The sequence below is a fragment of the Lemur catta genome, chromosome 9 (genome assembly GCF_020740605.2).
Source record: "Lemur catta isolate mLemCat1 chromosome 9, mLemCat1.pri, whole genome shotgun sequence".
NCBI classification, from domain to species: domain Eukaryota; kingdom Metazoa; phylum Chordata; class Mammalia; order Primates; family Lemuridae; genus Lemur; species Lemur catta.
The window spans coordinates 79623549-79638594 of NC_059136.1; the positions used below are offsets into that span (position 1 = coordinate 79623549).

Below are 15046 nucleotides of genomic sequence, written 5' to 3' on the forward strand. Positions count from 1 at the left end.
AATAAGATAATCCAAATAAAGTATTAGAACGGTGCCCATGTTGTGTCTGCAGTATAGCTGTGTACAGTGGTTACAAACTGGCAGTCCCAAGGTGGGAGTATCAAAAGCAAAATCAGGGACAAAAGATAGATGATGCGAAAATGGGTCAGGACCGCTTCAGATAAAGGGCAAGTAGAAAGGGATGTTACAGGCCTAAGAGAGGAGAATGTGGTAGTTGAAGTCTTTGAGCAAAACTCAGGTCAAAGAAAGCACAGACCTAAAGTGCTTTTGTGGAAAAAAGTTTATCCTCAGCAGTAACCAAGTAAAAGTAAATCAAGATAACAATGAACTACTATAGGATGGCAATGATTACTTAGAATAACTAAAACCTGTTTTGGCAGAAGTTTGGGAAAATAGGTTTAGTCACACCCTACTAATAGAAGTATAAATTGGAATAGTTTTTGTGGGAGACCTAATTGGCAAAATAAGTTAAAGGTCTTTAAATATGCATATCCTAAATTGCTCTTTGATTCTACTTTTATGTCTTTTTACTATTGAAGAGCAACTTAAATTTACAACAGGAAATTGCTAAATGAATGATGGCTGATCTGAACACTGTTACTGGTGTGCAAGTTGAAAATCATTCATTAGTTGACCACATAAATCCACATCTTTATACTGTTTCTATGACTAGTCTATTAGTTGAGCTCTATAGAAAGGAATTCTCTTTATTCATGAAGAAAAGTTGACTCAGGCCTTACTGTAGAATAAGAGAGCCTGAACTCTGTATGACTTCTTATGTTGTGATGTAATGCCTTTCTTGAGTGTGGAGAGAGCATTTTTGTTGCTTTATAATATTGCTATTGGCAAGCCCATTACTGCTGTATAATAACAATACTGAAGTAATGCTGTTAAGTTTCGTGATTTCTTAAGTTAAGCATAGAATTTAGAGTTATAACATTTAAATTCTTTAAATAAGAACTATATATGGTATTTATGCAGATAGTGAAAAACAAAAATTAGTAATAATATGACATTTCATTTATCAAATTGGCAAATAATTTTCACAGCTTTATTGAGGCATAATTGATGTATAATAAACTGCACACAATATCTACAGTTTAATCAGTTTTGACATGTTTATATACCTGTGAAATGAATGTTTCCATCTCTCCAAAAGTTTTCTCCTGCCTTTTTGCAATCTATCACTCTCACCAGCCCCACCCCAGGCAACCACTGACCTGCTTTCTGTCACTGTTGATAACTGGTAAAAGCTTTTTAATAATAATATATAACACCAAAATAGGAAACAAGATCCTTTCATATATTTCTGTGGGAGTGTGAAATTGGTACAACTTGTTTGGAGGGCAATTTGTTAGTGTCAAAAAACCTAGTATACATATCCTTTGACCTAGCAATTCTGCCTCTAACTTGAGAAAATAAATTTTCATGTGAACAAGGATTTAATTACAAGAATGTTCATCACCATGTTATTGCAAAACCATGGAAACAAATCAGATGTCCAACAAAATGGAATTGTTTAAAGAAGCAGTTCATATAATGAAATATTATGCTTTTAAAATGAGTAGTAGAAGTATATTGTTTAGTAAATAAAAACAGGATCTTGTGGTATTCCTGTGTTTTAACTTGTTTTTTCAAGTTAACAACAACTAGAAAGAGCTGAGATGAAAAAGGACTAAAAGTGTATCTTGAAAGCAAAAGGTTGAAAGTAGTTTCCTCTGGCTGGGGAGATCTATCTGTATTTTTTCTAATGCATATGTTTTCTTTTTAAAATTATGGAAATGCCTTCCTGATTACAAAAAACTAACACTTGTTAATGCAGGGAATTTGAAAACTAGCACAAAGGCATAAAGAAAATACATAATTGATTGATATACAGTGGTCTCTTGGTATCCTTGGGAAATCAGTTCTGGGACCCCCAACAGATACCAAAATTTGTAGATGCTCAAGTCTCTAATAGAAAATGGCATAGTATTTTATATAACCTATGCTCATCCTCCCGTATTTTGAATCATCTCTCTATTACTTACAATACCTACTACAATGTAAATAGTTGTTGTACTGTATTGATTTTTAAATTTGCATTATTTCTATTGTTATTTTTTATTTTTTCAAATGTTTTCTATCTGCTGTTGGTTGAATATGTGAATGTGGAAACTGTGGATATGGGGGACCAAAAAGCTATTTAAACTTTTAAAAAACTTACAGAACTTGTATGCTTTAATGGCATCAAGATAAAGTCCCCTAAAACTTGGTCCTTGCCTGCCTCCACCTATACTTCTGCAATTTGCACTCCCTCTTCAAGCTCTGGTGGTAAGGCATGGCCTGAGGTTTCCTGGGACACAAACTCTTTTGCCCTTGCTCCTGCCATGTGTCTGCCTTCAGTCCTCTTCTTTCTTGGCTAAATTCTCCTCATCCCCTGAAATTGACTGTCAGTGTCATGTCCAGCAAGCATTCCCTGAGTTTCTAGTGTTTCTCCTTTCCCATTCCCACTGCTCTCTAGTGAGGCCCCTACCACATTGTATTATCCATTTTCATTTTGCTATCTTAATAAGACTGAGCATGACTTGAGGTTAGGAAAGTATTGGTTGGCACAATGCCTGGAACATAGCAATAAGGGCTTAACTAAGAGAGAGAGAATATGAATGTGCGTGTGTGTGTGTGTGTGTGTGTGTGTGTGTGTGTGTAACTGGGCAGTAGAAATAAAGATGTGGGATCAAACAGTCCTGGAGTATTGGAAGAAGTGTGAATATATCTGTATGACTGGAGCATTGGGGTCTTCCTGAAGAATTTGGTAGAGAGGATAGAGACATAAGTAGAATCCAGATTATTAAGGGCTTCCTATGTCATCCTAAGGAGTTTGGATTCTATAGTGTAAGTGATAAGCTGTTGAAGGACTTTTAAGTAAAAGAATGGTCTCACCTTGGCAAGATGATGGAATAGGAAGCCTTGGCCCTCCTTCCCCTCATGAACACATCAATTCAATGATAATTTGTGGACAGATTACCTTTGTGAGAAATCCAGAAACTAGTTAAGAGGCTCCTGCACCCCAGGCGAGCACAAAATCAGCCATATCTTAACTGTTAGGGAAATTTGAGTTACACTTGTGCCATAATTCCTATCCCCAGCACAGTGCCATACAAATTGAGACAACCCCCCCACCCCCAGCTCCCAGCTGTTTTCTCCCTGGGAAAAGAAAGTTCACGTACCATGAGTCCAAAGCTGCAACTTTCCTGGGAGCTACCCAGAGGACTGGCTTCTATCTAGCCTGTCTCAGAATGCTGATGGGACATGGCATCCTCTAACAACTCAGAGATGGCCTCACCATGGCCACCCTTCCAGCCCAGCACAGAGATAACATATGAAAAGCTTTAGTTCTCAGCTTTTTCCCTGGGAGGTGAAGAGGTGCATCCTGTGTCCAACAACCGAACTTATCTGGGGGCCAACTAAAGAATTGGCTTCAGTCTTGCTCGTTTTAGAGTGCTGATGGGACTAGGATACTCTAGATGCCTGAGGACTTCCAAGAACAAAGAAAGCGGGTTAGACTAGCCCAAAAGTTTGAGAGGCCCCCAGAATCTCCGGCCAGGCAGATTGGTGAGGGTCTTCTCCAGTGCGAGGGCAATCTGTGAAGACCAGGAGAGGTGATTCTTTTGTCTTCTCTGTAGACAACAATACAGAGAATCAAGGACAGTGAAGAAACAGGAATATTTTCTAAGCAAAGGAATGAGATAAATTTCCAGAAACTGACACTAATGAAATGGAAATGTGTGATTTACTTGACGGAATTGAAAATAATCCTTATGAAAATTCTCACTGAGGTTAGGAGAATAATGCATGAACAAAATGAGAATTTCAACAAAGAGAGAAAAAACTTTAAAAAGTACCAAACAGAAATTATGGAGCTGAAGAATATAAGAACTGAACTGAAAATTTACTAGAAGGGTTCAGTAGTATATAAGATCAAGAAGAAGAAAGGATCAGCAAACTCAGACAGGTCATTGGAAAGTACTCATTCAAAGGAGAGTGGGCTAGCTTCCAGCATTTCCCAAAATGTCAGCTGTTATTAATATTCTATAAAAGGTTTGGATCTAAAATAAAGTTGGGAAATCCTGGGTTAAACTAAGTTGAACAAATTTCTGCTGTCTGGGCTTCTCAGAGTCTTTACTATGCTAATATGCATTTTTTAATTCTCCCAAAGAGATGTGTATGATCTAATTTGCATTATTTTCCAAATTTATTTATCATGGAACCCTTTTATTTAGAAACTATGTTATAAAACACATTTTGGGAAATGGACACTGGGGAGCCAAGCAGCAGTGAAACCTTTTAGTGATTGTTACAGTAGCCCAGTTGAGAAACATTGAAGGCTGACTTAGAAGGTTAATGGCAGGAGAGGAAGGGGCAAGAGCAAAGGAATTAAGTTGTGTCTCTCAGAGCACATTCTGTACAAGTGGTGACTTATCAATAATTTTAAAAGATAGTATGATTTGGGGGTTACTAATATCTGATCAAAAGACATTAGAACAAGCAGTTTGAAATATGGTTTGAAACTTCTCTTGAGACAAATGATAGTTAAAGGGACTCCACCAACTGATGACACAGTCCCAGGCTCCTTCCTCTTGATTTCAGAACCTGGCCATTTAGGGGTGGGAAACCTGCGGCCTCAAGCACACATGTGGACCTCCAGATCCCCAAGTGTGGCCCCTCGACCAAACCCAAACTTTCCAAAACAAATCCCTTTATTAAAAGGATTTCTTTGTATAATTTGGATTCAGGGTCAAACGGCTTCACTCAAGGATCCAGAAGGCCACATGTGGCCCCAAGTCCTCAGGTTCCCCACCCCATGATAGAATGCACAAATTCTAGAGATGTTTGACCAACATGGTATCTGCTTGGTTATGGGTTAATCAGAGATGGTTGCCAGGAGTGTAGGTTGGGTAATGAACAGATAGTTGGTGATATTATTTATATAATAAACTAAGCAAGATGGGACATTGCTAGTGTTGGAAAGAAGATGCCCTGTACTTTTTGACATGTTCATGAGTTAGAGTTGCCTGTGGGACAGCCTTGTGAAGAGAAGACCACTAAAGCATTGGTTATATGGGTTTGTGCCTCTGAAGATATTTGGACTGATCATTTTACCTTCTGTGCCTCAATTGCTGCCTATGTTGAGGGTTTCATCCTTCTTTTATGATATATAAAATATTATATTGCAGGTTGAAGACACTGTGCAGTTTTAATCTTCTTCCCCATTGTGCTTCCATATGTCAGTTTCCCTGTCCTCCCACAGCTTCCCTACTACACACAATTTCTGATGAAATAACTTTTGTGAATTTTTTTTTTAACTTCTGATTTTGGGAATATTGAAACATGTTATTCACCTCTAGATAGAAGCTGTAATTGCCTCTGCAGATATGAGGAAGATGCTTGATTAGCAGTGTTCCTACACCAAGTTAGGCCATTGAGTTAATAATGCTATAACATATTTCTATTCAGTTATTTTAAATGTAATAACAGTGTTCCTTCATTTTATTTACAGCTCCAAAAGGAATTCTTCATTTGTCTCCTGATGTTTATCAAGAGATGGAAGCCAGCCGCCACAAAGTAATCTCTGGCACTACTCTAGGCTATTTGTCACCCAAAGATATGAACCAACCTTCAAGCTCTTTCTTCAGTATATCTCCTACATCGAATAGTTCAGCTACAATTGCCAGGGAACTCCTTATGAATGGAACATCTCCTACAGCTGAAGCCATAGGTTTAAAAGGAAGTTCTCCTACTCCCCCTTGTTCTCCAGTACAACCTTCAAAACAACTGGAATATTTAGCAAGGATTCAAGGCTTTCAGGTATGAATTAAAGCAAAAACAAAAAGAAAAAGAAGACAATTCATTAGCTCCAGATCCTTCATCTCTGTCCATCACAAGGCTCATTTTGCCTGCTAATGTGGCCTATGTGCCACTTACATTATACATTATTTAGGAACACAAAGGACAGAAAAGAGAGGGCCATATGCACATGCCTCATTTCCTCTTATTTTTGGTCTATCCAGTAATTCTTTTGCTGCCTGATTCTCCTCCATTTTCCTCCTTCTTTTTCTTCTTTTTTTTAAAAACATTTTTCATACTCTGCACTGTCTTCCCTTTGGTCTTGATTGGGTGCATTTATCTCCTCACTCTGTCTTCCACAAATAAAAATCTGCCTTCAGACATTTGGTGTTAGTATTTAGCACTCAGTTCCCCCTCTTTTTACATTAGGGTTGAGTTTTTCTAATGATGATTTTACTTTCATAGCAGTTTTGAATTTGACATTCTATTGTTAGTAATGATTCAGGTACACCATTAAGATAACAACATCCTAGAAATATATTACCTTAGGAGTTAATTAAATATGATATTTGAAGAATAATGAAATGCTTTCTAGTTGTTTGAGGCATAACAATGTGTACTTGTTTTACTGGATCACGTTTTGAACTGTCTAGTTAGAATAGCACCTGCCTCACATGGTATCAACAATTCTATTTCATTGGGTAGTCTAAAATTAGCTTATAGTTTAACTTGTTGTGTATGTGAATTTAGGGATGGAGACTTACTTTTTTTTTTCCTATTTATTCTTTGTTTCCTTTTGGAAAAAATCCCCACAAAAACCCACACTCCTTTATGGATAGATGAGAGCTTTTAAAAGAATTGTTAACTATAGGAAGGGGAAATATCTGTGTCCTGATTGCTTAGTTGCCTTGAAAAATTATGTACTGAACTGTAACTGCTAACTTGACTGGATGAACTGCAGCTTGCTTGTGTGTAGAAAGAGCGTATTGCTCCCTCAGATTTCACTGTTTCATCCCGTTTTCCATCTTAGTCTTACTTCTTAAGACCAAAAACTGTAACTTCCTCTAGAAATGCTCTAGAAAATCTGTATTGTGTAGAATGATCATGTATTTATACAAATTTTTACAAGTTTAGATTATAAAATGAGAAAGAAGACCATGTGTTTTGGGGGGTATTTTGCATGTTTGTTCCCACCCCCACCCCCCCCTTCACAGAACCCTTCTGATCCTTTCAAACTATTGCCAGGTAGCCATTAGTGTTTTTCATTGGACTATTGATAAGAAATTAAAGAAGCTGTTACCTATTATTGGCTCTGTCATCTGAAATTTTAACCACTTAATTGAAAGTTATAATTTTAGAATTTGTTGTTCACTTTAAGAATCACAATAAATCACTGTTTTAAAAAAAGACCTTGATTCATATAGTTAAAGTATTGGGAAAAAAGCTAAGTAATTTTTAGTTCTATCCATAATCTGCGTAAGATGAATTAGAAATAAATTGTGATGAAAAGAAATTCACTGCTGATTTACAAATCTAGTTGTTTAGAAATGTATGAGAGTAACACTGCATTTTTATAGAAACAAAGCACATATTGCATTCAGGCTCTGAATTGATTTTTTGCTTGGAGATGTTATTAGATGTAATTTTGCTGCCAGAAGAACTTCTTAATTTTTAAAATTTGCTGTTATTTGCTAGTTTTTGGCAATGACAATAATTACAATTTTAATATATCTTCACTTTAGCCACCATGTAGTGTCTGCTTTCCCCATTATTGGGCTGACTGCTTAGACCTTTTTTAAAAGCTTATGCTGAGAAAATATAATCTTATTTAAAGACAAGTTAAACATTTCCAAATCTGTGTATTGTGATTTTTACATACTAACGAATATAAACAGATAGTTTTAAAACATTACTGTGCTTGTTTGGTTGAATGAGCTGGTATTGATGTGAAATATCATGTCACTGATGGACCACAAACTGCAGCTGAGCAGTGAACACAATCTCTGTGGGAATGGCTTAGTGTCCTGTCACATGCTAGCCCCGTCTTCATAATGTCGCAGTGGAAGGTTCTTTGTGGTTTAGAGTTTCAAAGCCTATTTCTTTATAGGCAACTTTCTCAGGTATATTTACCTGGTAGAAAAACATGTGGATTGTTTCTATTTCTTAAATGTTTTAATTGGACTGTAGTTTAGAAATTATAGGACCAGCTTGTTACAGATTATGTGCTATTCTGTTACTTTTATTTCTGGAACTTAAAAACAATAAATTCCTTTTCTGTGTTTCTAGGTTAGTACTTTTTTTATTTTATTGCACAGTGAACAGATATTATTACTTATTGAATATTGTGTAAACCCTTGTTTGGCCTTCTTTGCCCATTGCTATTTGATTTAAGCCTAGGGGAGCCATTATGTGTGACAGCTATATGTATTACAAAGCAAAAATATGTGAGTGTATTGAGAACGAAGTTGTTTTAACTTTTTTTTAACTATCCAGTCTTCAATTTGAATTTGTAAATTACAAAAAGCTAATTTGCTTACCAGAATGTAGGTGTCAAGCTCACATCCTTTTGTTTAAATCTACAAAATAAGCAAAATTATTATACAATTAAAGTTAATAATAAAGCTGACTTCACGGGAGCAGAATGTGACTAAACACTTGTACGTTCTCAGCAGTTCTTTTATTTTTGTGTGGATTCACCTAAAATTTTTATCATCTTTTAGAATCAAGCCTTTTGGATCTCTATCAGAAGTTCAAACAAACAAACCTTGTTTATTTGAAATTTTATTGAACACATTTTAATTATCTTCTTTTAAAACTTGAACGTTCTTATTGATTTATTATTTTTTAGAAAAGAAAGTTTTATGTCAATAGTTCTACAGACCTCAGATTTGTCCAGCCCAGTCTGTCTACATCCATAACTTCTACACACTTTACAGAAACTCCTTCAAAACTATAGTCATACCACAGTGTTTCAGCGTTCCTTGTTGTATACTTTGATGCTCTTTAATTATAATGCCATAATGTTTCAAAATCATTCAACTTTTTAAGAAAAATTATTATGGAAAAGACATTCTTGAAAGGCTGTGCATTTGAGCTGAAGTAAAAGATTTTGTTTTATGTTGTACTTTATATTTAAGTTTTTACATCTTTAATATGCTTTTCTATACTAATTATATTAGAAATCTCTTTTTATTATTAAATATAAGCAGTTCCCTTGTTTAAAGAAGTCATTAAAATGATTAAATTGGAAATGAAAGTGAATTATTATTTTAGTAGATTATCCTTTCTAGATGGATTTAATTTGTTTGCCATTCTGTGCCCTCCCTGTGATCACCATCCATTGAGCAGTGTTGTTTTTGAGACCTTCAGAGTAAAATATGACAAACTAGGGTTTTCTCCTCACATAAATAATATAAAGAAGCACTTAGTTGGTGTTTTAGTTAAACCATAATTAATTTTCCAAAAGCAAGGAATGTTTTATAGAGGGGCGTTTCATTATTGTGAGTTGTATGTTGGTGCCATTTTGAGCAAGATGAGAATGTCTACTTAAATTAAAAACTTTGTTTTCAAATATAATTCACACTTAATACATTCAACTGATATGTCTCCTTTTGTGGAGTTTAATATGATTATAGAATGCTACTTTTATAGTTATAAGCTTCTTTTCTGTATTTATTTTTAACAACATAACTTTAGTATAGGTTACATCGAGATGGGGCCAGTGGGGATGGGGTGAGGGTGGATGGGTTCCCTGAGAATCTGAGAATAAACCATTTTCCTTTCTCTTTATTCTCATCTTTCCTATACCTCATGTTTTGTAATCCACATATTTATTATCAAAGTGGCTATTTTCAGCAGTGTTTTTTTTTCTTAAGAATGAAGTATCCATTTTTTTTAAAAGACAAATATAAGTATAACTTTGTGGATTTCCAACAGGAGAATATGGAGAAAGAAATCATGCATATACATATACACCCACACTTTGAAACAGTATTGTCCCTCGGTATCCACAGGGGATTGGTTCTAGGATCCCCCTCCAAAGCCACCAACATTTGTGGATACCCAAATTGCTTACTTAATATAAAATGGCATAGTATTGACGTACAGCTTACACACATCCTCCCTTATACTTTAAATCATCTCTGGATTGCTTATAATATTAATACAGTGGGAATGCTATATAAATAATTGTTATACTGTGTTGCTTTTTTATTTGTATTGTTTTTTATTGTTGTATTGGTTTTTTTTTTTAAATTTTTAATCTGCCGAGGTATAACCTGTGGATACAGAGGGCCAACTTTATATTTTTCCTGTGATTTAAAATTTGTCCTTGAAACAGGACTTACTATGTCACCTCTAAGTCCAGATTTTCATCTAGGTTGTTAAACAAATGGTATAAAATGATAAGAAATTACTTAGACTACAATGAACAAAGCACATTTGTGGGTTTGGTCAGTAGATGCTGCTCAGATTTACAGTTACTCCTTTAAAATGCCTCTCAAATTTGACCTCTACTACTTTCCAAAAACCCTGGAAAGATTAGGTATGTATTTGAACTTTCCTAAAGGCTTGACCTTTCTTACAGTGACCCTAAAACTCAGGTTTGTTCTTCAAATGGGAGTCCAAGTTCATGCAGTTTGACCTATTGTATCTGTTATCTTTAGACCTTCATATGCTGACCAAACCCTCAGGGATATGAAAACTGCATATCATATAACTATTTCCATTAAAAACCAGTGGAATTATAGATGAGCTTAGTTTGCTGAAATTTTAAACTCTGTAAAGAAAAATACTATGTTTGAAAAAAGAAATCCTGTTGCATATAAAAACATATTGTGATGAGTAACAGTAATTCAGGTAAGAATCAAGCTGACCTTGAGTATAATAGTTCGTTATTACTACTATACTGGACTATTAATCTGGACTCTCCCTACCCTAAGTCACTGTGGTATATAACTACAGACAAAAACACTCATTTTGAGCCTTGATGCACCAGCACATATGTAGTAAGACACAAGGTGTTTCAAAGAAAATGTATTTTACAAACACATAAGAGCTGTTCTTACCACAGAAACTTTGATGTGAATCAGAAATGAGCCACCATGGTGCAGAAAAAAATGGCTGTCCTGTGGCCTTCCCAAGTAGAACTATCTGTAGCTTTTTCTGTTTGTATCAGAAGAGATTTCAACTCAACATGAAAATTCTATTTGGAATTATTTGCAAATCAAGTCTTTAAAAAATTATTTTTCATCCAAAGGTAGATTGTATTTCCTTTTGCTAGAAAAGGTTGACAATGATTTGATTTTTACCTAATGACGTAAAATTAATTATATTACCCATCAGGTGCTGGCAGCTAAACCTAAACTCATTCTAAGTCATGTTGAAATGATTCCAATATTTGCCTCCCTCCAGATGCAGATTCAACTGTATCTAAAGAGAGTTTTTCCCACAAATGACAGTGGCTAAAATTTCATATGTATTGTTCTCTTCTCACCCAAGGCAACTATTAAGAAAGAGAACAATATGTGGTATACTGCATGTAAAAGATTTCTGTACAGTCAAAAAAAGTGCTCTAGCATACCAGGGGCATGCTTCATCTGGGAGATATATGGATAAATAAGGGAGGAAACTGACATTTATTGACTGATACTATATATCAGATAGTGAAGTTGGCATTGCATACCTGGTACATTTTTGCTTACAAATCTTTATTTTAAACCAAACTGTTATATGATGTTTGAAGACCAATCCCTGTAAGTAGGACTAATGTGTAATGGTGACCCATGGTCTTCCAGATATTTGTTTGTTTTAGTCATAGATTTCATTAATAAATTTACTTCCGCCCTCAACTATATATATGTATATACAACTGAGTCACTTAAGAATTCTGACTCCTTTGAGCGGGAAGGACTTTGGATTTTATTCTAAGATAAAATTTTATACATAAATACACATTTGAGATTACATAAGTAAAACATCGTATTAGTAATATAGTTTACTTTTACTCAATTTTAAACCCTGATAGATTTTAGGTTCTAGAAAGTTCTGCCATCTTAACATTGTCACATCAAGAAGCAGATTTAACTATCAGAGAAAATGGATATTTTTTAAACTTCTAAACTACTTTGTAGAATTTTCATTGTTTTAAGTATAAGAAAAGTCCAGAATCAAGTTCTAAAATGGAACATTTGAGTAAACAAGGACTGCTATAGAAAATAGTACACGGTTCCCAGTTTGAAAAACTTTTATTAAAGGAAAAGAGATAGTAGATGGTACATTATGAGCAGTTTTCAATAATTTCAGCATATATGTAAAGAATAAGATGGATATGAAGTCAATCTGCTGTAGAATGCCATCCCATGGAACATTGGAATTGATTCAGCTGAAGAACAGGAAATGGAACATCTTTTATTCACACTGGGCAAATAAATACTCATTAAGTACCTAAATATGCTGGGTAGCATGCTAAGGACTGGGCCTGGGAGGAGTTATGGTCAGGTTGGGGACTGGCAGGTAAATAAAACCAATATACAGAAGATAAACCACTGCCATGAATTAGTCCTATCTCCAGAGATCAGTGTTCAAACATCATACAGTAGTTTGATTAAAAAAATTAAATATTTGCAGCATGCTGCATGAAATGTATGTAATGCCTGTGCCACATAATCAGTGTGTATGTAACCTGATAAATGTGAACTTGAAGTGTAGGTAGTGATGTGAACAATCATAAATGGGAATGAACAGCTCTAACCGAAGGAATTAGGGAAGAATTCAAAGGAGAGTGGACATTTGAAATAGGTTTTAAAGAACACACTGAATTTTAAGGTAGATAAAAAGAAAAGGAATTGCAGGCAGAAGCAACAAAATACTGAAGACATAAAAGAGTATAGTGTTTTAGAAAATACTTAACTTAGAAAAAATGGCTAGTGAGGAGGCTGAAAAGATGTGTGTTTTGTTGGGAGTTTGGAATTTTTAGCCATTAGACAGAGACCACTACTTATTGTTAAAAGGGCAGTGACATAATTGATTTACAGAAAGATGATTCTGTAAACAGTGTAAAAGATAAACTAGACAAAAAGGGGACAGACTGGTGCAGAAAGATCATTTAGAGTGGTTTTATACAAATCTAGGAAAGAAAGATTGAATTTAGATAGAGCTAGTGGACATAGAGGAATGGAGCTAAGATACAGTTGTCTAAGGTGCAATAGAGAAAATTAAATGGTCTTTTGCGCTGACTTCTAAGAGAATGCTTTCGCTAGCCTAGTCAGGGTGGAGGCTAGATTTTCATGTGTTAAAGAATAAATAGAGAAAATTTGAGGAGTAAATGGGGTAATATGAATGTGAGGTGTTTTGGCCAAGGTTTTATTTTTAGTATGGATGAGATGAATAAACTTAGAAAGGAAGTTAATGAGTTCCATTTTGAACATGTGTAATTTGAGTTGCCTGTGCAGTTGGAATGGGTCTGATGAGCCACAAGAGAAGATAGGACACACAGATTTGAGAGTCATTCTTATATAGATGTAATTAAAGTCATAAAAGTAGATAATATTGCCCAGGGAAAGTGGGTAAAGGCCTTAGAGATAATTCCTGATGAATATTAACATATAAGGAATTCATTTATTCATTAATTCCACCAATATGTATCAAGCACCTACCATGGGCCAGGTACACTTCTTGGCATTGAGGATATATATAGCATGAATATGACAGCCAAGGTTTCTGCCCTCATGGAGCTAACATTAGAATGGGGCAGGGGGGAGGTGGAAGGACAGACAATAATATCTGAACACATATAGTAAATTCAAATGGTGTTAAGCTCCTAAGGTTACAATTATTTGGAAATTAATTAATTGTGAGGTTATGATTATTTATGAGAAGTATAAAGAATGACTTAGTGTCTCCACTTGTGTCAAAGATAATTAAACATATTAGTCAACCTTATTGAGGTATAATCTAGATACAATAGAACACATCCATTTTAGTTGTACAGATTGATGAATTTTGAAAAATGTGTACACAACCATGTAACTACCACCATAACCAAGATGAAACTATTTCTATTACTACAAAAAATTTCCTTGTGCTGCTTCACAGCCAATTTTCCTCACCGTCAGATAACCACAATATTCTTTCTGGCACTAAAAATTAGTTTTGCATTTTCAAGTATTTCATATCAATGGAATCATACAGTATGCACAGTTTTGTGTTTGGCTTCTTTCACTCAGTATAATATTTGAAATTCATTCATGTTTTATGTATCAGTAGTTCATTCCTTTTTATTGCTAAGTATGGGTATATTATATAGATATATACCACAAATTGTTTATCAGTTTACCTGTTGATAGACATTTGGGTTGTTTTCAGTTTGAGGCTATTATGAATAAGCTGTTTGTGAACATTCATGTACAAGATTTTGTGCAGACACATGTTCCCAATTCTCTTGGAAAAATACCTTGAGGTGGAAGTGCTGGATCACATGGTAAGTGCACATATAATTTCATAAGAAATTTCCAGATTCTTTTTCAATGTAGGATATCATATTATATTCCCACCAGCAGTGTATGATGATTCCATACAGTAATATGATCACTCTTATTCTATTAAGGGTATAATGGTACCTCACTGATATTTTAGTTTGTATTTCACTGATGACTAATGCCAGGAGCTTATTGCATATTTCATGGGCTTTTCAGTTGTTTGTATCTTTTTGTGAGGTGTCCACATCTTTTGCCCAGTTTATAATTGGATTTTTTTCTTACTGATTTTTAAGAGTTCTTTATATCCTAAGTTATTTGCATGGCAAATATTATCTGCCTGTCTATGACTTGTCTTTTCATTATCTTAATGTGATCCTTTGAAAGCAGAAGTTTTCAATTTTGCTGAAGTAAAATTTTCAATATCTTTCCCTATGGTTTATGCCTTTTTGGTAGTATTTAAGGAATCTCTGACTATACCTAGGTCACAAAGATTTTCTCTTATGTTTTCTTACAGACATGTTATGGTTTTAGCTTTTATGTTTAATGCTAAAATCCATTTAAAGTTAATTTTTTTGTGTATTATATGGGGTTAGTTCGTTTTTTTCTTGTGGGATAGCCAGTTGTTTCACATCATGTATGTATTGTGTTCTGTTTTCTCTAGATGCTATCAAGATACTCTGTTTATCTTTGATTTTCACCAGTTTGACCATACTGTGTCTAGGGGTGTTTTTAATCCTGATTGG

General features: G+C 34.8%; 1 protein-coding gene across 8 annotated transcripts in view; it reads left to right on the forward strand.

The window, feature by feature from the left end:
* STAU2 (staufen double-stranded RNA binding protein 2) overlaps positions 1-15046 on the forward strand; it is a 295401-nt gene that overhangs the window by 167869 nt on the left and 112486 nt on the right. For all 8 annotated transcript variants that reach the window (XM_045561383.1, XM_045561387.1, XM_045561382.1 and 5 more), the window contains one exon: positions 5540-5847. In XM_045561383.1, the coding sequence (XP_045417339.1) occupies positions 5540-5847 (308 nt within the window). The remainder of the gene's footprint in view (positions 1-5539; positions 5848-15046) is intronic.